General features: G+C 38.9%; 1 protein-coding gene across 1 annotated transcript in view; it reads right to left on the bottom strand.

Moving 5' to 3' along the window:
• Window positions 1-26449, bottom strand: part of dnah5l (dynein, axonemal, heavy chain 5 like) — a 168438-nt gene that overhangs the window by 96082 nt on the left and 45907 nt on the right. Inside the window, exons 33-48 of the mRNA XM_061238957.1 lie at window positions 26128-26327; window positions 23467-23620; window positions 22845-23111; window positions 21877-22005; window positions 21391-21606; window positions 20962-21108; window positions 20586-20758; window positions 14953-15131; window positions 12818-13005; window positions 10993-11187; window positions 10445-10579; window positions 9351-9540; window positions 6441-6658; window positions 3801-4112; window positions 2038-2127; window positions 1148-1384 (exon numbers count right to left, since the gene is read on the bottom strand). Of these exons, the coding sequence (XP_061094941.1) occupies window positions 1148-1384; window positions 2038-2127; window positions 3801-4112; window positions 6441-6658; window positions 9351-9540; window positions 10445-10579; window positions 10993-11187; window positions 12818-13005; window positions 14953-15131; window positions 20586-20758; window positions 20962-21108; window positions 21391-21606; window positions 21877-22005; window positions 22845-23111; window positions 23467-23620; window positions 26128-26327 (3030 nt within the window). The remainder of the gene's footprint in view (window positions 1-1147; window positions 1385-2037; window positions 2128-3800; window positions 4113-6440; window positions 6659-9350; window positions 9541-10444; window positions 10580-10992; window positions 11188-12817; window positions 13006-14952; window positions 15132-20585; window positions 20759-20961; window positions 21109-21390; window positions 21607-21876; window positions 22006-22844; window positions 23112-23466; window positions 23621-26127; window positions 26328-26449) is intronic.

Here is a 26449-nt window from a genome sequence, read left to right on the forward strand (position 1 = left end):
TTTGCACAAAGTATTAAGCCAAGAGTTGTGGAACCAGTTTTTTGGGGAAATACATTTTTTATTAGAAAAATTTAAGACTTTGGTTGATTCCATTTAATCATTAATAAAGCACATTACTTTACACATGTTGGAAAATAAAGCTTATGTCAATAACTATATTTTTTTAGTTTACAGCATTTTTCTGTGCACCAATAATTCTAGAGCCCACTGTATACTATACGTATGTCTTTTCATGTTACTTATTTTGCAAAGCATAGATTTTCTTTATAAACACTCAGTTTTGGAGGCATAATGCAACAAAAAAGTATTAAATATAGCTGCAGGCACTGATATGGGGCCAAGCCACAAACAGTCAACATTACACATTTACTTCTCTAAAAAACTAGTCATTTTTCATGAATTTATTTATTTGTTGTTGAATATCACGCTCTATAGCACCACCATGATTGATTGATGATTCAATTCGGCCAATAATTTCAAGTTTGATGAGATTCCAAATATAGGCAATAACTCCCGTTTGGGAGTTATTCTTATTTCTGTGATAAGATCATTCACATTAATATTTATTGTCTCCTTATTCAACCATATTTTAATGTATAAAAAGTTTGTAGTCTTTCATGGACCTTGGTAATAAAGACCCAAAGCATCACAGTTTAGGAATTGCAGAGATTGGTTGCATCTTGGGGTCACCGAGTCTCAAAAAGAACCATAAAATGGTCATTTGCTTTCAAAGTCTCCAACATTTTGTTAGTTCCCACTCTTTGTCTTTTTTTTTTTTGGGTACCACATTTGGTAAATCCACAATGTGCATCTGTATTCATGCACAACCCCTCTGCTGATTCAAAAGAGTGTAGACAGCCACAGATCTCCTCTCTGCTGCTTATTGTCACATCACAGACAATAGCTAAGCTCACACAGAGTAGTGTCAGAGGAAGACCTTTCATATGCGGCTTTAACAGGCAGCCCACGGGTGTCTGTTTCACCACCTGCTGAATACCCTGGGCCACACAATTGGTAATTGCACACCGCCCAATGGAGCTACCTATCCAAGACTATGGTGTGGTGCCACTCTATTGTATGTGAGATTATATCCTAGCAACTAGCCTGCAAGGCATACTGTATATACTGCCTTGTGCTTGATATATACCTTCTTAGACCAGTGGTCCCACTCCCCGGCCTCATTCACCAGAAACTCAAAGATGGTCTCATCCCCCTTAGTCTGAGGGAGCTCCAGAGGTGCAGAGTGGGTGCAGAGGAAGTCCTCCATTTTGGCACGGTCCTCCAGCTCCAGCAGGGCACCCACTGACCACATGACCGCAAACACAAAGAGTCGGGCCACATGCTGCCGGGCTGTTTGCTTCTCTTCCACTGAGGGCAGCAAGCCCTGCAAGAATCAGTCCTCCATTAACATCCCCATTGATCCATTTTACACTCACGTAAATCTGCATTTATATAGTGCCTTTATCCAAAGTGGTGTACAATTGATGCTTCTCGTTTACCTATTCTCACACACACTCACACACCAACCATGCTGCCATGCAAGGCACCAACTAGCTCATCAGGAGCAATTGGGGGTTAGGTGTTTTGTTCAGGGACACTTCAACACCCAGGGTGGGATCGAACCAGCAACCCTCCAGCTCTTAACTCCTGCCTGTAAAGTATTCGGCCATATGTCTGCTCACTGAAGTGAAACAGGACCGATGTAATCCGATAAAATAAATGAAATATTAAGCGTGACTTATATAGTGTAGGAGAATGGGAAAAGTTATTTTTATGATATATTGATCAGATCTAGGCATATGCTCATTTGGAGTACAGGTACCCTTTAAGCCTCCCACTAACAGTTCTCACCAGCATTTTGAACCTAGTTGACACCCCCAAACCTATTGTCCTCCCCCAATCACTCAGACCCCACTATAGCAGTGGCTGATGGGCAAGTTTTCACACTGAGGGGTGGGCCTTTTTTCTGTAGATAATTTCTGTGTTCATACATAAATCATTATCCGGCAGAACTGGAAAATGTGGCTGCTGACTTACTTGCAAAATATCAATGGCCTGTTTGATGTACATGCACTCCAGAATGTTCATTTTTGGAGACACAGTAGTGGAAACAAAGTTAATTAAATCCTGCATGGAGAAAAGAAAAAAGATTACAACCGATGACTGTTTCTGATTCAACAACATTGTGATTCTGTAATAATCATGTTGGTGTCTAGCAGGAGTGGCAATAATTCCTAATGATGCGATTTAGGAGACAAATCTAGTGTTTCTCTGTAATATCTAATATCATGAGCCTAAACAGTTTCAGTAATCAGGTAGATTGGCATTGTTGATTCATTATCCACACCCAGGTTTCTTTTTTATAAAACAATAAATAGATGTTTTAATAAAACAAAGCAGCTTTGGCCCAACAGGATTCAGGTCACTATAAATCTGTGAAAGCAAGCTGGAGAAACTGGATGGGTTCAATTCCCTCAAGTCATTCCACAACTTCATGACCTAAGCATTTAGGAAGAAAACGGTGGACCATGTGGGAAAAAAACAGGTTGCCAGGGACATGGGAGAAAGGTGACTGCTGCTACATTATTAGGACATTTCAGACAAAGACATGGGAAATGTTCCATTGAATATGAACTGCTGCTTTGCTATTCATTTGTGCTGTCTTGGCTCTGTACAGTCTTTTAAATATATATTTAGGGCTTTTTCAGCTTTATTGGACAGTGCAGTGTAGAGATGCAGGAAGAATAGGAGTGAGAGAGAGGAAAAGACATGCAACAAAGGTTGTGTGCCTCGATTCAAACCATCAACATCGCCATCTCGCAATGATGTGGACAGTGCTATAGGGGCTATGCAACGGAGACACTCTAGCTCTGTACAGTTTAACAGTTGGTATTTTCTCTGGTATTATCATATCAGTACATACGCAGACACCTACACCACTGTGTAATGAAAATAGTTGTCTGTGTAAGTCATTCCCAATCTACCTATGTACAATCAGGGAAGAGATGTGTCCTTTAAGTTTTTTTTGTGCAGAACATAAATTAAGTTCGCTTTGATAACTTATGTTTATGTGCCTAATTGTTTTCAGCAAGAAATTATAAGCAGTTAGCTGTAAACGTAGTTTACATTTTCATAATAAATGAAAAGCAGGTTGATGGTCCGCTTTTTTTCGCCGCTTTACCGAAAATACCAGAACCATGCAGTTCAAACGGAAGTACGTACCACACCAAGATTTTTGGTACAGATGACTGACATACAGATGGGTAGGGCCAAATTTAATAGCCTCAATCAGATTAAAGAAAACCTGAGTTGAAGCCATTTAATCAAAATGGTGGCTAGTTTATTCAGGTCACGTAAAGCCAGGCTGTGATATGGTGACCCTGTAGAGGCCTCAAGAAGCCATGGTTTAGAGACAAGGCAGGTAGAACAGCTTGAGACAAGACATATAAGGGGATCAAGGGTAAGAAGACCTGAAATTAAAATTCACAGTCTCTGCATGGAGCAGCCAAAGGAATAAACATAATAATAAACTCTAAAATAAGCCGCAAGTCAGAGCAGAGACACATGGATTGGGGCAATGGGTAATTTCTTGTTATTTTTAGACAGATACCTTACTGCTAGATTTTGAAACTACTTGAAAACATGACAGGACATGGCAGCTTTCACAGGTATATACTAAGACATTAGTCGAGCTAGGATTACATTAATGTCACTTAGACAACAACAGAGAACAGCTAACCAAAGAATAATGAATAATGGGGAACAAATGTGGGTTAGAGTAATAGGTCAAGTGTTCTGACCTGGAAGATGCTGCTGAAGCAGGTCCAAAGTGTGTCAGAATGTGATGAGGGCAGCGTCTGTAGCCATGCTCGAAGGATTGGCTGCCAGTCCAAAACAGAAGAGCTCATGAACACCATGCCATTACGAGAAACAGTGGCTGGCGAGGCATTGTCGATGTTGTGTGGCTCAAAAACCACTTTGCAGTTGGGTGCCATGGGGATCCGGTCCCCATTGGCCAGGGTGAGGGTCTTGTTGTCGTCCAGGACTGAGTTCAGGTTCTCAATCCAAATGGCATCCACTGGACCATCCAACACAATCCATATGTGCTCCCCCTGAAAAACAATTACATGTTTAATTAATTGATGACATATTACAGAACTTACTCATTGTAACCATGGGTATACACATGGGACTGAATTAGAAACCATATTCCATCACACCATATTCCATTAAGTACTGTGGTTTTTAACCCTGGTCCTGGAGTACCCCTGTGTAATTAAGATGAATATAGGAATGATTTTTAATGATTTGTAACTTTCATTATACTCTGTTCTAATTATTCTAAAGAGATGCCTTTTGATCACTTCAGCAATGCATTTTACCTATGTTGTTTTAATGGCATATGCCTCATTACATTGAGAGGAAAATGTAAATTGACATTATGGGCTCTATTTTCCATCCAGCACATCATCTACACAGTGATGTTCCAAACAGTTTTTTTTTGGTAAACCTATTGCTTTCAGCTGTTTGTATTGTGTGCAGAATGAAACACATGATTGTAAAGCTTGTTTTGTTATGTTACATTTATTATTCATTCATATTTTATTTTGATTTAGAGTGACCAAATGAATGTAATAATTGAAATTAGCGAATTGAATATTATAATTATTAATATAATTAAAAAAACGCAACTGGATTCAACATTAAATTGGGTGATGTTTCACTCTGGTAATCCTGATTAATGGATGCTTAATTGGAGTTGAATATAAATTCCATAAAACACGTAAACAAAGTTTGCTGTAGTCATAGCTTAGACCTTTGTTGCTATAGCTGACCTCTCTTTATAATACATTTACATTTATTGCTTTACTAGAAGATATGGTGCATGGTGTAGCCAACATCAGTTTGAGCACATCTTCAAAGACTGAGCCGATTTCTTTGGTGAGGCTTACAAGTCGGTTCTGACTGCCCTGAAACCTCATTCTGGGTTTGCGCAACACACTGGAGCCAGAACATCCACATGCCTTTTCTGTCCAATTCCTGTCCTCAGCTTCTTGGGGGCTGGCACAGGACAAAACATATAGCTGTTGCCTTGTGTAATTCCAGACAGCTCTACAACTACTCTCCTATAAATTAGCATCCAGTTTAATGTCAAACCATTTTTATTTTAGTAGGCGAGACCAGGGTACAAACTAACACAGGGCATGTTGAAACATTGGGATTTTGCGTTGTTGCCTTAGCGCAAGAATGATGGGTTTGTTTTCACTTATGTATTATAGCAACGTTCTCATGTGTGAGTGGCAGGACAATTTGAAAACTTCATCAAGAGTTATTAACTGATCGGTAACATTTACAAAAGGTTAAATGAATTGGCATAAACTAATAGTTGGTAACTATCTAACTACTGAAAAGTTAAGCTGTTCAGCTTTGTTTATGCCATTGTACATTAGTAATACATGTTAACCACAACATTAGTTCATGCCAATTCATATTAGCCAGTTAACATATCTGTTATGCTTAACTAATTATACGTTTATCCTGTGGTTTGCTAATGTATAAAGATTCATGTCACAAATACATTAGTTAGGAGTTAAGAAATACATTAAATAATGTCATACTTAATTAATGCATTTGTAAATCATTCATCCATTTTAACAACGGCATTAGTTAATGCAAATTCATGTGACATTATTGCAAAAAAGTGCAATAATGTCAACTAATCTGTTCTGTGCACGCACTTTCTGTTTATGATTGATTGGCATTTGTCAACATACACACATACACAAATAAAGCTGATTCTACACGTTTGATAAATCTGGTGGAATTTCTTAGTTCCGGTCACACAAATTTGCACACGGATTTACAAAAATATTGATAAATGAGGCCCAATGAGTTGAGGCATTTGGTTGGATTTGAGCAGATAAGTTTCTGTAAACTTCAGAATTGTTTAATCTCCAATGTGGTGGACTACAGAGCCAGAGCAACCAAAAAATGTTTCACTGTCCCAATACTATGCATTCATATTGTGTGGAATACATGTACATGTACACTTAAGGGATACCTTTTAAGCAATCATATACATGCTTGTGTCTGTTTGTCAGATGAAGTTGTTTTTCCCAGCCATATGATGAAGATGTTTTGTTTAAGAATTGATTCAGCAGGAACAAAAATATGTACATGGCTGGAACAATGTAGAATGTGCTAAGTTTATAGTTTAAACGTAAAAAGGCAGAGAGCTTGCTGCTTTGTTTCAGGTTATGTGTTGATGGATTGTGAATTCTCTCCATGCTGCATGTAATAAAAAGTGTCTTATCACAGTGGTCCTTTCTTCAACAATTGAATATAAAAAATATTATACAGTTGCATAACTACAGTAGAAAGCACACCTTCACTTCAAGATAAACAATGAAGACCTGGATTGAACTTTTGATTGTGGCTACCTTCTTTGCCTTCAGAGTCTTCCTCCACAGAGTGGAGAACACCCCATCTGTCCAATCATTGGTGGCCACATCCAGTGTGCCAAACATTTGGGAGGCAGTGATGGCCTTGGGGTTCATCCTCATCTCCTTGTGTGGAACACCACAGTCTGTCATGGCTTTCATTAGTGTGTGGATGCAGGTGGTTTTCCCGGCTCCACTGGGTCCCAGCGTCATCATGCCTGGGCACAGAGGGAACAAGAAGGGTGGATGTATTGGTCTGGTCACACTTTACACCAATGGATACAAACGTAATGTTCTCTGAAAGGCCATTAAGTGATAATGTTAACATTTACATTGCCCTTTATCCTCTTGAGTGCATGTACAGACCTATACATTTGTATTTTGTATTCAAATATCATTGATGGAATGCTGGTAAAACGTGCATTTAAAAGCCACAAAGATTCATTTTATCATATAAAAATTTCACATAAGAACACTTATTGTCCACAACACATTAATTTAAATGATATTTTAATCACAATATTCATGTTGATTTGCACAAATACATTTTTTGGTTGCCCTCTCTAGTACAAGTCCACATGAAGAATAGGGGTGAGACAAATTTTTAGGCAAATTTTTAGGGGAATTGGGTCCAGAATTGTTTCACCTGTTCGCAATTGATCCGCCCTACATAAGCTACTGTGAGAAAGCTTGTCAGCATGGAGTCCACTCCTAAAAACCCAGTGGAAGCCAGTTTTCTGGAAAAATCTAGTTTTACTAAGAAAAGCTGATTTATTAACATTCACAGCTAATCGTGTTAAAAGGGGATGACATAAAGGATGTTTTTTTCTCAGTCAGACAGTTCTTCTGATAGTGAAACTGCAGGCGAACATATGAAACTGAAATTAGCCTTTGAAATGAAAAAACCCGCTACAAAGATCACAAACCTAAGGCTATCCTCAATGTCTGTGCAATTGATTTCCCCTCTTTTCTAAGCTTAAAAATGGCTTGCTTTTCTCCAAAGACAGCTCTATGGTTTTCATGTTTATCTTTTCTTCCACAAATGCAGGCAAAATCCTAAAGCCAAGAGTAGACATTCAGGACTACTTACTGTTTAACCAATCAATCTAACAGGACACATCTGCACAACAAGAAACACCTGTCAGCTCACCAAAAAATAGGGTGGTTTGATACAAAAGGTGATATGGTCTAAGTTGTTTAACAAATCTAGATACCAGGAAATAAAAGGTGAAATTCAGATCTGTCATCTCATGTACATCTTTTGACCTCAAACTCATTGCCTTTTGTATAGCAAAAACAAAGGAATTCACCTTTCTGTTCAAATATTTTGAGGGGACTGTATATAAACCACCTGGTGAATCACACTCAGACCGCAGAAATTAGCTCAGCTGTTGGAAGCGAGCATCTTGGCGACAAACCAGCCATTTAGTAGCGATTTAGTAGCGAGGGAATCATTTACATCCAACGATTAATAGAAGTGAACCTTGCAAAGGGGAGCGAACCCTGCAGATACTGCTCCCAAATGTCCTGCGAGTTTAACCACTTGCCCATTACGGTGTACAAATTGGTTACAAATGTACAAATTTATTCATAAGTATTTGGGGTGAGCCTATACTGATATATTTTTATTTGCTATTTTAAAGTTTGTATTGGTAGGCCAAAATGCAAGGTTTAAGTCTTTGATGAGCCTGTCAGTGAGGCTACCATAACAGCGGAAGGAGCGGTATCCCCACTGAATTGTAATAGAAAAACAATTTACATCCGTATTTCAATGAATATGAACCATAGCACAAAACATGCTCGCTCACGTACATTCTTAATTCTACATTAATATGTGCCTATTCAAAAGAAGAAAGGAGGTTTGACTTCAATTCCAGAGAATTTCGACGGATAAGGGTTAGATAGACGTTTTTACTGTAACCAGAAGTGTACTTGAGTATTTTGTATCTGTACTTTATTAAAGTATTTCCATTCTTGGAAACCTTTACTATCACTCAGCTACATTTCAAAGTAAAAAATCCAACTTTTCACTCCACTACTTTCTGCAGCATGTATCACGTATCATTACTCGTTACTCTTAAGTGTGAAAAAAATGTGTTATCTCTAAGAAATCCCAAAGAATAATGATGCACTTTTAAACTGAATCTTCCGATCTGCGTGTCGCAGCCAACTCACTCCTTCAGTAGGTGTTGATAACGTCTGTGTATGACCCGCTATTCAGTAGCAAACTGAACGAAAGAGGAGGGGAAATCAAAAGTTTGTATTGGTCATCCTACATTGCAAGGTTTAAGTCTTTGATGAGCCTGTCACAGAGGTTATCGTAATAGTGGAAGGAGCGGTATCCCCACTGAATTGTAATACAGACAAATTCTCTGAGGTAGATTATCCATTGACTTCATCCATATTTCAGTGAAGGTTCACCAAATGTATTCACAATGCATTCATCATTGTTAAAGTTCAGAAATCAAATAAATAATTGATCAAATTGATAATTGATTATTAAACTGAGATGGCCCCTTTTTCTCTGCACAACAGCTGTTCGAAGGAAGTTTCCCAAATGGAAATGCATGCATTTGCAAATTATATTATAGAAAGCCCATGAGCCCACAGATGTCGTCAAAAATACATATGTGATATTTCTCATTTTTAGAGAAGCACTACTGAACTCTTTTGGACTCATGAACTTGTTCACATGTTTCCTGGCCAAGAAATTTTTGGTGGATTAAATTAAACAATGAGCTTCAATCATTCCACTCATACTGCAATTGCCTCATTCATGCCCCCGCATTGTCAGGATAGTCACAGATTTCCTCTCATTAAACATGGCTAACCTTACATCGTGACACACAAGTGGTAGTTGGGGGGGATATTAATCACCAGCACAAGGTTGTAATGTCTGTGATTACTGACCATGTCGGACGCGCTGGGTCTCATAGAGCTGCACCAGCTTCAGCACCCAGGGCTGGTGGGCAATGAGCCCAGCACCCTCTGTCTGCTTCTGTATGGCAGCCTCCAAGTCAGGGTAGCCAGCCTTATCCAGGGTGATGCCAGGAAACAGGTCATTGATCAAACTCATAAAAAGCGGCTCATCCTCATCCACCTGAAGAACAAACAGTCAGCAAGAGATCGGGTATAATGACTCATTCCCATTTTTGCCCTTCCATAACAGGTACTGTAGCTGGCTTTGACTTGCATCATATTAAAGTTTAGGATTGCATAACCAAGGTTTGGGAATTAAAGGGTATTTTTTATACATTTTGGTTTCACCATGTAGAAATGACAGTGGAGCTTAGACATAATCCCCCCATTTCAGGGCACCATAATGATTGGGACACAGCAATGTTATGTAAATGAAAGTAGTCATGTTTAATATTTGGTTGCATATTTTGCATATAATGACTGCTTGAAGTCTGCGATTCATGGACATCTTTTGTGGTGATAATCTTCAGCTCTTGCTTGTTTTGGGGGCTAATCCCCTCAAGTTTTCTCTTCAGCATATGAAAGGAATTCTCAGTTGGGTTCAGATCAGGTGATTGATTTGGCCACTGAAGAATTTAGCTTAATTTTTTGTATTTAATTTTTAGCGACAAATTTTACATACACAAAAATGAATTTTAAATGCTGTTTACATAATCTTGTTCTCATTGGGTCAGATTCACTGACACAGATTAAGCCTAGTTTCTCCTAAACCTAGACTAGAGATTCTCCAAACAAAACTAAATTTATTCCAGGACTAAGCTTAAACTGTGTCCGTTAAACCAGCCCATAATTTGTCTTGATACCATATATAGATGCGAGAGAAAATTAACTATTTTTTAATTAACCAGTTAACATTATCTGTAAAATCTCAGATATTTCTAACCTTCATTCTGACATCATTTTAAAAAAAAGGTGTTCACTACTCAGGTCAATGTGATAGTGTGGTGGGGTTCACCCGAAGCTGTTAAGTTTGCCCGGTATAAGTCTCACACGCAGCTTCACTGGTATTAATTGTTTGACTGTACCAATTTGGAGAGGTTCATGTCTCGCAGGACCCTCATCACCACTGTCTTCTCCAGCTCAGTGGGATTGGATCTCTTCACTGCCCCCAATGTTCTCAACACAGAAAGGATGTTCCGCAGACCAAAGTCATAATGAACCTGGGGAAGATTAGTGGAATTGTGGGAAGGATGTGGGACTGATAGTCAATGAGTCATGGAATCAGACCCCTCCTATGGCAGTTTTTCTCTTGGGTAAGGTCCAGGAGTCAAAGCCACAAAATAGCATAAGCATAGTTTGCTACATACTATATATACATTCACAGTGATTGCATATTTGGATTAGCATAACCCATGAATGTTGCACTGATGGAAATGACAATTTACTCTTCAAAACTAATATTTAATAAGCTACTAGTTCAATATAAGCAAAGGACCGTTCGGATTAAACCGACTTTCACCTGCAGTTTAGATTTTCCTGTCGTCTGTGAAGTTCTAAAATGCCTGCTGTTTGTCAAAACGAAAAGGGCAAATTACATCATAAAGCAGAATATAATTTTTTAGACATATTATACCTGCTTAGACAGCTGTTCCTCACATAGCTTGTATAGAGTGTAGAACTTGCGGCTCAGCACCTGGTTGTCACGGAAGCCAGCACTAGCTAACTTCACCCTCATGATGATGGCCCTATCTGGGACCATCATGGCCACTGTGCGAAACTGGATTTTCAGATTCTCTGGCAGCTCTTGCCGACCTGCGTAGCCTGGGTTCTGTCATGGGAAAACAAAAGTTGTACAAAATGGAGCACTTTGAGAGCATCAGGGGCTGTACAGGCATTCCAGTCTCTTAGCAGTGGTCTTAGTAATATTCAGAATAGCAGGTAGAATCTATACTGAAAGCAGAATGAATAATTATGGAGGTAGTGTAAATAGTAACAGAAAAGCCTGCATTGATTTAAATTTCAATTCTTTAAAGCAGCACCAATGACAAGCATTACTGTCTGACCTTTGACATTATCAACAGTGAGCAAGAATCTTCCTGTCACAGCTCTTTAATTATTTACAGTGAACCATTGGATTAGTACTGAAAACATGATTCAGAAATGTGGCCCCTCTTAGAATATTGGGTTGAAGTGTTCTTAAAATGCATACATGTGTTCTGGGTCTTGATTGCACAGGAAACATCTTCTCTCCACTAACAAAAATGTACAGTATGTCGGCAGGTATTGGATATGGTTAGTTATTACAGTTCTGGAACTACAAGAAATCTGTAAAATTGGGCCCAAAGTAACTATTTTGTTACAATACTATAGTAGAAAATAAAAGGTATATTAAATAATAAATAAAAGTAATATATTGAAAGCAGGTACAGTACTTCCACAAGGGTGTGGTTGAGGAGTTTTTGAAGCAACTTCCCAGCATGCACAATTTTGGCCCAGTTGCCCATTATTATTGTTGATGTTTCATGAGGAACATTAGCTGAGGTGATGTTGGCATGGAAGACCAAGTTGCCACACTAGGGGCAACTGTGGTCACAAGTACATAATTCTCGACTGTGATGTCCACGCATTGGTCCGAGATGCAAGGCAAAAGATGAGCAACTTTGCTTTAGCTGATTGAAAAGATCAGTCAAAAGCAGGGAGTTGGTGATGCCTATACTTCACATTCTAGACTACATGCAAAATGATAAGCCTTGATTGCCAAAATGGCCTCAACTTTAATAATATTTATACAGTAAAAACTCAGACACTCAAATGCATTGGGTTTCTTTTTTTTGTTTGTTTCTGATTTCCTCCCGATTTGGTTGCCAATTGTACCCTGCTAATTTTAATTCCCCATGTTGAGGAAACACTACATCAAAATGATGCCTTCATCAAAGTCTGACACCTTAGCTGTGGAATTAAGGTTAAGAAATTTAAAATAAATTAGTCATAGTCCCTTTGAATGTAATTAACAGAGGTGGGTGGGAATACATTAGTAAGTTTTTTAATAAATTGTACTTCTTTTATTTGTAAAGGAAAACATTTACTTTTGCACCGTTACATTTAGCTACATTGATTCAATCACTAATGTGCAGATAGGTGTCTATGAAATATTATGATTAATGTCTGTTAAATTGAGTAGGGGCTGCACTCATTGGGGATGCACAAACACAACATACAGGGATTTGTGTGTCCCCTGATAGGATTAATGAGGAACAGACAGCATATTGGAAAACGTGTCAGTAAAACATGGCATTATCTTCATTAATAAATAATAGAAAAAGGGTATGCAGTCAAGGATCAAGAATCATGCATCATATGATTAAAGCCAATTGCCTAATAAAGTATGGAAACTGGATCTGATCATAGGCATTGCAACACTGACACTTCTAAGACTGATCACGATTGTGTGTTCTCACCATTGTCAAGAAGATCCCAAATTCCCGGTCCATGTCCACAATATCCCCGTCTGTAAACACAAACTGGGCCTTCTTGTTTTTCTTACACTGCAGCACAATGTAAATCTGTTGTGCAGCCACAGACAGTACCGGCAGCTCAATTCGGTTGAATTCATCAAAGCAGCCCCATGCACCAGCCTGCGCCAAACCTGTTCACAGAGACCCCATTTAGTGTTTGACATCTCTTAAAAATCTATTAACATTGTTTCATATTGATACTGTATGATTTTTCTAATCTTTTAATTTGGTGGGATTAAATGGTAAACATGCAATAAACATACTGCTATACTAAGTCGTGTACCAACTTTGCATACATATGTGTTGTGCAGGGGTCTTTTCACCCTCTGTAACTGTATTAAATGTAAGATTGTACAACCATTGTACAATAATTGTACAACCATTTCAATTATATTATTATATGATATTTCTCAGATTTCTTTGCGGATGATTCTGGTGGCACTTTCCCATACAGGTGCCAGACTTTCACTTACTCTACCTTAGGCTCTAAAATGAGATTTTTTTCTCAGATTTTTCATATATAAGGCTACATATTTTGAAAACAATAAGAAGGCAACAACCAAAAAAAAAAAAAAGTGTCAAAATATTTCTAGTACAATATTTGTGTGTTTATTTAAACTGTTGGGCTTAATTAATTGCCAAACATAAAAGCGGCCATAAAATGTTTACATAATAGGATGTCAGTCCTGTCATTTCACATTTCCCTCGGTGAATTCTTAGGTAATTGAGTTATTTCTATGAGACCATTGGTACCAGGTACTGGGTTTAAATGATAAAAGTACTCCAAATATAGTCATGGTCAAAACTGACTGATCCATTCATAGCAGTACCAATCCTGGTTATGTACGTTCCTTCATTTCCATTAATTTAATGCAACGGCAAAACTTTCATAGATCCATGAATTGTTTATGGACCAGAATGTATAAAGCCTTATGTCATCATGTTGCATGCTGCTGATAAAGTCTGTATCATACAGTAGATGATTTTAAACATTACTGCCATGTATATGCCTGTGTGAGGGGTATGGAAGAAGAATCCATAATGACATGAAATCTATAAATTGCCACTTCACCACATTCTCATATGGGCAGCAATCCCAAATAATCTGTTCCACAAATAATATTCGCACTATCAGAGGTGGGTAGTAACGCATTACATTTACTCCATTACATTTACCTAAGTATGCTTTTTAATAAATTGTTTAATAAAAGAGTTGTTTCAAAGGAGGATACTTTTTACTGTTACTGAAGTGAATTTGTAAATGAAAAAATTTACTATTTTAGTTGTTAGTTACATTCGCCTACATTTCCCATGTTACATTTTAAACTAATTGTTAGTTCTGTATGATTTGTTCTCACAGAATTTTAAAAAGCAGAACATTTCTGCCATGGCTCTCAAATAGAGACGAGTAAACATACACACAATAAATAATTACTTGTTCACGGGTACACTCTCCGGAAATAATTTCTGCTCTCATCATCTCAATGTATTTCTGCATCTGTATTTCAGTTTCGAGGCTGAACGTTCCAAGACCCCTTTGACCAATTTGTTGTTAACCTTGTCATACATTTTTTGGATGAAATAAAATAATGCTCAATAAAAAAGCTAGGTGTAACTGATATTCAGAGTTGCTCTAATATTAGCTGGGGCTGTATTTAGCTCTGCTGGCGGGTGAAGCTGTGAAGTATTTAGCTAAAAATGTAGCACGTTTAGCAGTTAATGTAGCACACATCTCGTTTTTATCGATTACTATGGAGGAAGAAGCAAGTCCGTGGAGCAGGCCATGCCACCAATTAACAGACAGCTATGAATTAGAGTGCTCCCATTTGCTACCTGGTGGTGGTTGTAATAACAACCTGTGGAATAAATAAAAAATATATGCTTATTTTCCGCCACCCAGAATCTCTCCGGGTGGCAGTGCCAAATGAAACAAGAAACCACTGAGAATTCAACAAAAAAAATTATACCCTGGTAAGTTGATACCAGAAGATGTATTCATTCTACCTTAGATAGAAATGAGGACATACCTGGAATGACAAAAGCAAATAAAGAAGCATAACGGTGTTGTACTATTGTACCTTTGTAGATGCGCCCCAGGCCCCGGTAGTCCATCTGGTCAGAGCAATTGAAGACCACAACATATTTGCCCAGACAGCGGCCCATGTCCTTAGTAGTCTCTGTCTTGCCGGTGCCAGCAGGTCCTGCAGGTGCACCTCCCATACTCATCCCTAGGGCCTGGGACAGAGTGATGTAGCACCTGTGGAAGGTTCAGTTCAGTTCAGTTCAGTTTTATTTGTGCTTTTTAGAGAAACTGCCACAAAGAGCAATACAGTAAAACCAGTTTGTAAGTAGTGTTGGGAAGTAAAGCAGGAAAAATATCTGTTCTGAACCAGGAAACATAGCAGACTTAAACAGCGAAAACAATGTAAAAACATTTTGGACAAAGAGAAAGAATAGGCCTCAATATCTACTAAACTTGGGGCTCATAATTTTAAATTCATGTCTTCTGACCTGTTTGTAACTGGGAAAAAATTCATGTTAGAAGCCGGAATTCATGTAGCAAAACAATTAGTTAAATACCAAAAGCTAGCTAACTACTAGATAGTTAACAACACAACATATCAGTGGTTGTGCTAGCAATATTGCATTTTTGGAACACAGGATATTTCTATGTTTTACATGAATTCACTTGTGTTCTGATAAAAACAGGCTAACTATTTGTGCCATAATAGGTCCAAAATAATAACACAATAAATGTACAGCATGTCATCGCAGAGGAATAAAATAATGGGCAATACAAATGCAACTTTAAAAGACCAAGAATGAGAAACATATTGTTATCGTACAAGACAGCAGTGATGACATTAACACTCAACATTGCCACAGTGGGCATGAAAAAAGTAGCCTAGAATTTCAATTCTAGCTTAGCCTACCAATGACAGCGTATTGTGGAGGAAGTAATTCAGAATGCACTTTTTACAGATTTTATCTTTGAATCTCGCAATGTTATCAACAGCTGTGTAAATATTATGATCTATAATTAAGCCTACAAACATCACCCAAGATGACTGGCTCAAAGAAAAAGCTAAAAGCTTTTGTATGCTTTGAAATGGACTTTCTTCAAAATACAAAAATAAGTGTTTTTATAAGTTTCAGAACAGCTGAGTCCAACTGTTAATGGACTACTTAAACTTCCGTCTCAAATTACAAATTGTTAGTAAACATTATTATTCAAAATGTGACTACTCGTGTAGCAGTGCACAAAGTGTCCAGTGAGTTGTCGAGGACCCGGCCCTAGGCCCCCCTGATGAGAGATTGACGGGGATGGGTTTGGAAGGAATGCATTGTTAACCCCTCGCACACGCCATCGAGGTGGTAGTAAGAACGCCTGTAAGAAGAAAAATATGTGGTTCACAGATAATGAGCAGCCATACTTGTCAGTAGAGGAGTCTGAAGTCCGGGGACTTAGATTAAGGGTTTTAAGGAGCAAGGTTAAAGTTCTGACTGAGAATACCCCAACCCTACAGGGGAGGGGCACAATGCCTGGCTAAAGAAAAAAATAAGGAAAATGGAAAGGATGTCAAAACCGAAAGAATATTAAGAGGCTTTAAGGGCCTTCCTGATTATAGCACAAATAATTTATCGGATAGATTCAAAGGACTAACAGTGGAGGAGTTAAATGATGAATTACACTCAGCTATTAGCTGGATGTCCTTTGTAGATCCCTTAAGGCGCCACAAAAAGGGGCACCTGAAGAGTGTATTGAGATGGTGGCAGGCTTTAACTTCTGGCTTGCATGAGATCAAAGTTTGGAGGAAGTCAAGGAGAGACTATGAAATTGAAACAGACACCAGTGATGAATAGGTTCATTAAAAATTACATAAGAGCTAGTGTTTTTCCACTCGTATATTAAGATGGTGGAAATTCCCAAACCGGAGGGGCACATGAGATAAAATATTGGGGAAATTTCTTTTGAGGTATGAGAAAATGACAATTGGAAAAACAGAAATAATTAATATGATCATTAAAAAACAAGTTACATAAGAGATAAATGTCTTCCCGCTTGAAATATTGGGGACATTTCTTATCAAAAAAGGTATACTTTTGTATGCAAAAAAGATATATAAGGAATAAGCTTTTAGACCTTAGAGTGGGATCTTAGAATTTTGCTTCACAAGATATCTACGAGCTGTTGAAGAGAGAGCAACGCAAGACAGCTGTAGTCAAGCTGGAGTGGCGCGCTCCCTCTGCGCGCCACTCCAGGATATGGATATGGAGAGAGGAGTGACGTACGCGGTGCGGACTTAGCCCAAGAGTTGTGGCAGCGGGACCGATGTCGAAGAGGTGTTCATGCGCATCCCTCATCATACAGAAAAGCTGGTGAAAGAGTTAAAGAGCTTTTACGACATGCTTGGAGCCGTGAACTGCACCTGGAGGCCAACAGACGGGACGCGGGGTTCCTCCACGCTACAGAACACCTTCCTGCTGGACCCACGCAAGAACCTGAAGCCTCCCCCCCCCTAACCTCAGTGTCAGTGAGGAGTGACACATGCTGCGGCTGCACTGCAAAACCCCCGACGTGTTCGAAGACATACCAGTGCACATCCCATACAACAGGCAGGAGAAGTACGAAGTGCAAAGTCACGTCTTTCGAAAGTCTGGGTCCTGATCCAAACCAATGCAGCTGTTCAAAGAGCTCATCAACAGTAAGGAGGAGGGATCAAATCCCGTGGAAAACAAGATGACTATATTTAGGGCATGGGTGGTAATTATAATCTATATTACTTGTAGAAGTAGGAAAAGTAATACATAGAAGTAATACATTATAAGTTTCCTTTTATTTTTATGTCTTTATTTTTTAGTAAGATACTATATACGATATAAATAAGTAGTAGACTTTAGGGGTGTTCGTACCCATTGTATTAATGGAAGTTCAGTAGCTTTTATCTCCATGAAGGGGGAGCCATAAGATAAGGTAAAGGCCAAAGAGGATGATGGGTATTTGAGGGGTGTACCTTGACTTTTAAACATCATGGTGGAAAGGTAAATTAGAAAGAGCTAAAGGGGTATATGTAACTTGCATGTGATCAGCAAACTGAAAGATGATATTTACACTGTAATCTGTATAACTCTATTCTTTTGATTGATTATAATAAAGTATATCTTACTATAATTATATGTGATAAAGATTCTTTAGAGGAATACATTGAATACAGGACATCGAATACCAGATTTGCATCACACCCTTCACTTCGAGACTGGGCTGGAAGTTCAGTAGAACTTACCAGGGCTCCAGAACGTTCGGAGTACTTGAGTTCGTCCCCGAGACACCTCATTGTGAGGTACTGCTCGTGGGAACGTGAGGTCTGAGCTCGGCAAGGGGTCCGTGGCTCACGACAGAGTGATACACCTACCTCAAAACTGGCTCATGAGCACAAATGAACGCAGTCTGTCTGAAGCCAGTGAAGTAAAGCAAGTCTCAAGAAAGTTTATTTTTATCGTCTAGGTGATTTTCTCCCCATTATTGGAGCTGTATGGTATAGCCTCCGAAAGCAAATCATATTCAAGAAATTCGGAAGGAATACTGTGGTGGCCCAATCGAGGATCGGTACCCCACTAGAGTAGAACGGCCAGTGCGCCGGCGCCAGGAGCTGGGGAAAATAATTGACGGTGAATATTTCCTTAATTCGTATTTAAGGGATCGGCACCTTGGAGAGAGCCTGGGCAGGGGGGAGAATCCGCACCAAGGCCAGCACAACCAGGGCGTGTGTGGAATGCACTCTACTAACCAATTCTCATGAACCAGGCACAGCTGAGCCGAGTTTGAGAGAGACCAACACCCTACAAAAGGCCAAACTCGAGTGCAGAGCGGGGCTCAGGACGGAAGAGGAGATATGCAGAGCCAGTGTGGGTGAACGCCTCGACCGAGCCACGACTGAACTCCACTGGAATGAGACGTGGAATACTTTTGGGAAGGACACCGGGAGAACCCCATGATTACGGAAGAAACCCCGTGGAAGAAACAGTAACTTCCCGGGATTCACGTGAGTCAATCCTTCCGGCTAGAAGCCAACTAATCTCTTTTTTTAATCCTAGACGCAACAGACAAAGAAGGGCGTCTAGGTGGGGGAAGAGGACTTCCGAGGCCGGGGAACCACGTGGATTTAACGGCCCCACAACGGACAAAGACGGGCGAACACAGCCGTGTGAAGTCCGGCTCCGCTTTTTGGTTTTTACCATTTCGGAGTTCCTAATTTTTTGGCTGCTTAATTTATTTCAATTTTTTCACTAAATTTTTTTCCCTTTCTTTTTTTGAAAAAGGAATTTTTGTTCTGGACAATTGAGAAGTGCCCTGAAGGCACTAGTAGAAAAAAAATAAAGAAATCATTTTTGTTCACCAATTTTGCTCTCTCTCTCTCTCTCTCAACCAGTGGGTCGCCACAATACATATTCCTATATAATGCATTATTTTGCCGAATTTCGTATTTGGAAACATCCCAGACAGCCAGCGACTCCAGGCCAGATCTACGCCAATTCTGACCCAAAGTCAGTCGCTGGCTATCTGGGTCCCAACTAAGCATTCCCTGTTGAAGCCACAGTCAAACAAAGAGAAAATGACACAGTGAAATAAGAGAAGGGTGTAATGGCTAAACTGATGTTCCATTCTGTTTCAAGTACTATCACCAGGAACATGCATTTAGTTAAATACATTTTGTAATTGTGCCCCAGGCATGTTTAGTCTTATGAAATAAAAAAAGCTAGTTGAACAGAATGTCCTGAAAAGACTTCATTTTGAGATGCCTGTCTGTGATTCATGTGTTTGTGACTTGGAAAAGCAAGTTTGCACCTGTGCACTGGTATTATGCTTGTGTTTGATTTTATAAGCAGCTTTTATAAGTAGCTTTCCTTTTCACAGGCATTCAATCTCAATACTGCATGGCAATGTCTGATGTTTGAAAAGTGTCGATTGAAAATATATTGATGCTTTTCTGTTCATAATTTGTTGGACAAACACTGAAACTCATCTACACTGCAGTCCTTTTGGCTCTGTACTCCAGCATGTTTGGATTTAAAATTAAACAATGAATATAATGTTAAAGTGTCACCTTTAATTTGAGGGTATGTACATCCATATTGGTGTAGGAATTAGATCCCATTTTATCAATTAGTCTTCCCATTTTAGGAAATGGTCAGTTGGCATCTCAGCTGGCATCTCAAAAGTTACCTTTTTTGGTAATATCTACTAGTTCTGTGTAGGAAACAGTCACCCAAAAATACAATTAAGGCTTCTTATCACTTACCCAGAGTACCATCTATCCATCCAGATAGTTTCGCTGAGATTTGTCGAGTTTTATAGCTATCGAGTGCAGCTCACCCTGATATAATGGACCTCAAGGGACCCATATTTTTGTGATGATGAATGTGCCGAAAATGTACATTTGGAAAACTCAGAAGAACCACTTCTTCCACCCAAAATACAACTGTATATATTTGAGCAAAGTCTTGTCCAGGCGAACTTGGAAACAAATTACTTTATTAAATTACACAACAACTTCGGAATTCATAGAACAAAACACCCATTAATATCTCAAACGTATAATTTCAAAGATTATAATTTCCCATAAGAGCATAGTTTTCCCATGAAGTAACACTTTTATGTTGAAGTTTCAGGATACATTGTATTTCTCTATAATTGAAGGCTTTTGCATACCTGTCAGTCAAAGGAGTAATGACCAATCTGTCAGTACAGCCCAGGTACTCATTGCAGTAGCTGAACTCCACATCTGTGATCTGGATGACACATCTGTCAACATCCTCGATGAAGTAGAAGCGGGACTGCTTCTGCCACTCAAAGTCAGCCGTTGAGCGAATGTTCATACGTACCTATGTAAGTATAAAATCACAAAATTAAATTTTATTGAATTACTGGGAACCTTCAAAAAGCCTAATTACTGAGAGATAAAGAAAACATATTGTTGGCCAACATATGTGATTTATATTAATGAAGGTAATACAAGTGTAAGACTGAGCATGAGCATAGTTTATGTTGTGTGTTCTCTACAAAAAATGTATGATCGGAAGCTCACCAGGTCATCAAAAATGTCTTTCTGATGCACATGGATTGTGATCAGGGTCTCATACTTTGTCCGTTCAAGCTTGCTCAAGTCCCGAGTCGTCATGTCAATCAGTTCATTCAGGATGTCTAAGAACTTCTGATTGGTGGTGTGCATGACCTGTTGTGAAGAGTAAATGCATGGCTGTAAAATTCATGAAGCACAAACATTTCATAGAAATTGCCCAAATTTCAATTAAATGTTCAAACGTCTCATGAGTCTTTATCCATTTTGGTGTCGTCACTAACTATTGAATCACAGTACTAATTGAATTATTCCTTTTGTAATTCAAATGGAATATTAATTCCATGAAATGCACTTTAGTTATGACATGCATTGATAAAGTGGAATCCTAATCCCTGGGTGGAATAAAGCTGAGCAAGCAGAGGGTCATTTCAGCACCTTTTTGTCCACCTTGGCCACACTGAGAGCCTCCTCAGAGTCCCTGGTCCAGATCATCTGAATGCCAAGCAGGCCAACCTGGGCTGGGAACACGGACTGAAACTCAACCAGCTTGAGTCCTGAGTCACCGATGGCAATGAAGGCCTGCCGAATAATGCTGTGGAGGGTCTTCCTCACCCCTTCAAGCAACAATCCAAGCCATGCCTCCACATTGCCCTGTAACAGACAGACAGAAGGAAGCTGGAACCTCTCCTGGAGACTTCCCACATCATGGTGCCACATAGTCACTATACACTCTTCAGACTCAAATATATACCACCTGGACAGAACATACAGTGCCATGATAAAGTATTTACGTCCAGCCTCTATTATTGCATAATTGTCATACTGAATGGTTTCAGATCTTTACACAAAATGTAATATTAGAAGAGAACCTGGGTAAACACATTTTTTGATTTATTATTTCATTTATTCAATGGCTTATACCTGTGCTAGAACTGGTTCTATCAGATCCACAGTCTCCCCTTCCTGGGACTGGAAGTTGAGAATCTGATCATAGTTCTTGTCATGAAAACCAACCCGGTTCACATTGTCAAAGAGACTCAGCAGATGAGCCTATGTAGAATAAAGACAGGTCATTCACCTGTTAGATGCATTCTTATGAATGTGTTTCAACTGAACACCACTGTAAAGTTACTCCTCAATACCATTTAACCAGTAACATTTAATTTGCACATTGTTTGAAAATATTCAGACCTTAATTTTCAAGAATGGCAACCCTATCCATTTAAATTCAATCAATAACACAATGAAGTGCGCAAAAAGTGATGGGCTCTGAATACTTTTTGAAGCCACTGGACTTATGTTCTTTAAGTGTTATGTCTGCCCATGTTTTACTGCATTTTACAATGTTATAGTCTAATAGTCTACTCAGAAACGTATCTTTGGATTACACCAATGCATATTTTCCTAATGGTTATGTAAGGGATTTGGATTGTTCCATCCATTATCTTAACCTGCTTATCCTGAACAGGGTCGCAGGGGGGCTGGAGCCTAACCCAGCATACATTGGGCGAAAGGCAGGAATACACCCTGGACAGGTCGCCAGTCCATCGCAGGGCACACACACCATTCGCTCATACACTCATACACTCATACACTCATACCTATGGGCAATTTTAGACTCTCCAATCAGCCTAACCTGCATGTCTTTGGACTGTGGGAGGAAACCGGAGTACCCGGAGGAAACCCACGCGAATACAGGGAGAACATGCAAACTCCACACAGAGAGGCCCCAGCCGACCGGGATTCGAACCCAGGACCTCCTTGCTGTGAGGCGGCAGTGCTACCCACTGCACTATCCGTGCCCCCCGATTTAGACTGTCATGATATCAATTATAGTTAGTCTAGTAACGTGCTCATGGTCATTAGCATGGTCATTCCAGTCCTTGTACCTGGATTGTGTGGGAATCAGAGGCCTGGCCCAGGATCTCAAGCAGGGCAGGATCTGAGACGAAGAAAAAACGAGGAAACACCAGCCTCTTTTTCTCTAGATATCCTGTGAGGGACTTCTGGCAGACCTCCAGCTGCTCCAGTAGATGAGGCAAAAGCTGTGCCAGGGTTTCATCCCCCACACAGCACTGTACCATGTTGGGAATCTCGTGGGCTCGTTGCATGATCTTTTGCCATGACTTGTCAATGTTCTGGAATCTTTTAGCCTCCTACATAAAGGATGGAAATTGTTTTTTCATTTCATAGCAAAAATTGATTGATAGTATCTGAACAAGACTTGAAAAATCATAATAATAACAAACAATACATTTGATTTATTAATGTAAATAATATCTACATAAATATTTATATTAATTAAATATTAATTTCTCTCAGCACTGCATACAGGTGTATATTAAAAACAACTTAAAAATACGGAAATAAATGTTCACCCCTCTATCCACAGGGGGAGAAAATCATTATGTTAGGTTTTTGTTGGTATAAAAATAGAAAATAAGATGGCAGGCTTTAAATAGTGACTGGCAGATTGACAAATGTTTTGATTGGTCCCATAATGAATCGGACCTGGGGAAGCTGCTTGGCAATGTCTCCTCCCACAAACACAGCCTCAAGGTAGATCCACAGGTTCTGTACAGTCAGCCACTTCTCAATGATCTCCGTAGTGTTGGACAGCTTCTGAACCCAATGCTGAATAGATGGCTTGAACGGTGCATTATACCTGGGACAGCAGAAAACGCATTATCAAACAGATCGTTTGCCAATAATTAGGGTTCACAACGGGAAGTAGAATGCTTAATTGTACCTGACCATTCCTTACTTTTCTGTAACTTGTATTTTCTCATTTTCATTTCAAAATCTAGAAACCAAAATGTTATCTGATAGATATACCTGAATTTATGAACCATATGGAGTAGTAGTATTTTTACTTTCTTCTGTGAGTGATTGAACTTTAGAACAAATTACAGACTGTTCTGTAATGAGACAAGTTGTTGACTGATGTTGCCTTCACATGAACATGTAAAAATATGCTTCTGTCAATCCTTTCATGTGAACCAACACCATGAACTGGTGGACAACAAATGGGAAAGCCATATAGCATACAGTGCCATGAAAAAATATTTACCCCCTTCCTGAGTTCATCTATAATATATATGTATATATATATATATATATATATATATATATATATATATATAGCATAACATAATGACAAGAATGGGCCATTCAGCCCAGCAATGCTCACCTTTACTGTCCCCAATGCTTAGTTTACCTAAAAGCTACAGTAGATGGTATCTACAGTAACACCATATCAAGCTTGGTCTTGAAAACCCTGGAAAACTATTCCACACAGTGACCACTCTCTGAGAAATACTTACAGTTGTGGTCAAAAGTTTACATACACTTGTAAAGAACATGTATATTATGGCAGTCTTGAGTTTCCAATAATTTCTACAACTCTTATTTTTCTGTTATGGAATGATTGGAACACAAATCTTTGTCACAAAAAACAGTCATGCATTTTGCTTCAGTATGACAGAATCTGCTGGGTCAAAAATACACAGACAGCAACTTGAATTCTGGTGATGTAGAAAGTTGTGTCGATCAAAAATTCTTTGTGGCATGGCCTCTTAACACTACACTAGGTAAGATTTTTGTGTTAAAACATTGTTACAAGACCATTGTAAATCCCTTCCTAATATTGAAAAAGGCTCACTGACATGTTGACTCACCTTCTGCCTGTGTTTATAGTCTTTAAATTCAGGTTTCAAAGTGTACATTTGCCGGGCCGTCACTCTGCATCAAAACATTGTACAGCTGTACAACAATTCAAGCTCACTGGTTGAAAATTGGTTCTAACTGCCACAGCCAATTGGTGTGGGGGCTTTTATTGCTTATTATCCAAGCAAAGACTACATATCTAGTTATAAAACAATACCAGTTCGCTATCGATAGCAACATGCAAATTAGTTATAGTTAGCTTGACAAATTTACAAATTTACAAAGTTATATTCATAGACTGTGGGAACAGTGCTGTGGTTTGAGGTTGTTTGCTGCTGCAATTCCTCTCTTGACCGAAATTACCAATTGTACCTTTAACCACTTTAACTTCTTAACATCAGTGTCAGAAAGCCAACAAATGTAGTTGAACTGCACCAATTCTGTCAAGAGGAGTGGTCAAAAATTCAACCAGATGCCTGCCAGAAGCTTGTGGATGGCTACCAAAAGCACCTAATTGAGGTGAACATGGCCACTTGAGGTGAGGTGAACAGGGACAATCAAATATTAGCATTGCTGTATGTATATTTTTGACCCAGCAGATTTGGTCACATTTTCAGAAGACCCATGAGAAATTCATAAAAGAACCAAAATTCATTGTTTTTTCTGACAAAGAAGCATGTGATCCAATCATTCCACCACAAAATAAGAGTTGTAGAAAGTATTGTAAACTAAAGACTGTCTTGAGACACTTTACAAGTGTATGTAAACTTTTGACCACAACTGTACATCTGTGCGGAATTCATCCTATGCCAATTTCAATTTACGCCCCCTCATTCTGCTAGAATGAGGGGGCATAACTCAACCTGAAGAATCTCTCAAAGTTCACTTTGCTAACCCCTTTAATGAATTTAAAAGCTTCAATGAAATCTCCCCTAAGTCTCCTTTAACTGAGCTGATTCAGCATCTTAAATCAAAACCTTTATCATTTATAAATGGAATTAATTCATACATTCTTTGAACATTTTTCAATGCCTCATTTCAATGCCTCATTTTTCAATCTTCCTTGTAGTACAATTACTTTTTCACATGGGTGTATGATAACTTTTTTCATTAAATAAATTAAATAATAATAATAAATAATGTCAAGTTTCCCTCTAATATTACATTTTGTCTAAAATTCTGAAATCTGAAACCATTCAGTGTGACAAATATGCACTAATATAGGAGATTTGGGAGGAGGCAAATACATTCTTGTGGCACTGCATTATTGGATTGCAAGGATAAGCTTTATGCCTCATCTTCAACTGTTTCCTTAAACCCATCTGAGGGGGATTTGATTCCCATCACATTTTACATCTTTGCATTATATGTAACATTATCTTATTCAATATTCATCAAGTTTTACATCATATTTAAGAAGCCAAACAATTACACTATTTTTAAAAATATTTTTCTTTTATTAAAAATATACAAGTGAAGTGGAGAGAAAGAAATATCTTTGTACACCTGTTGCTCATGAGAGAGGCCAGCACCATCAAACTATCCTCCATGAGGGACACCTTCTCAGCTGTGTCGGAGCCCTTCAGCAGCAGCTCTCCACGACTTTTGAATGACGAAAAGGTAAACATGTGGCCACTCCACTCTCCAATCACGGCCTTTAGCTTGGCCTCAATGTCCTTCTCCTTCACTGCACTGATGCAGATGTCCTGTTCAGAGGAAATTCTCAATTCCAGTTTACAGAATAAACCATACTTCACAAAAATAATTTACTTGAATAGTACTAGAATATATGATACAGTGCTCCTGTGTTATGCCACCTGTTAAATCT

The sequence above is a fragment of the Conger conger genome, chromosome 4 (genome assembly GCF_963514075.1).
Source record: "Conger conger chromosome 4, fConCon1.1, whole genome shotgun sequence".
Classification (NCBI taxonomy): domain Eukaryota; kingdom Metazoa; phylum Chordata; class Actinopteri; order Anguilliformes; family Congridae; genus Conger; species Conger conger.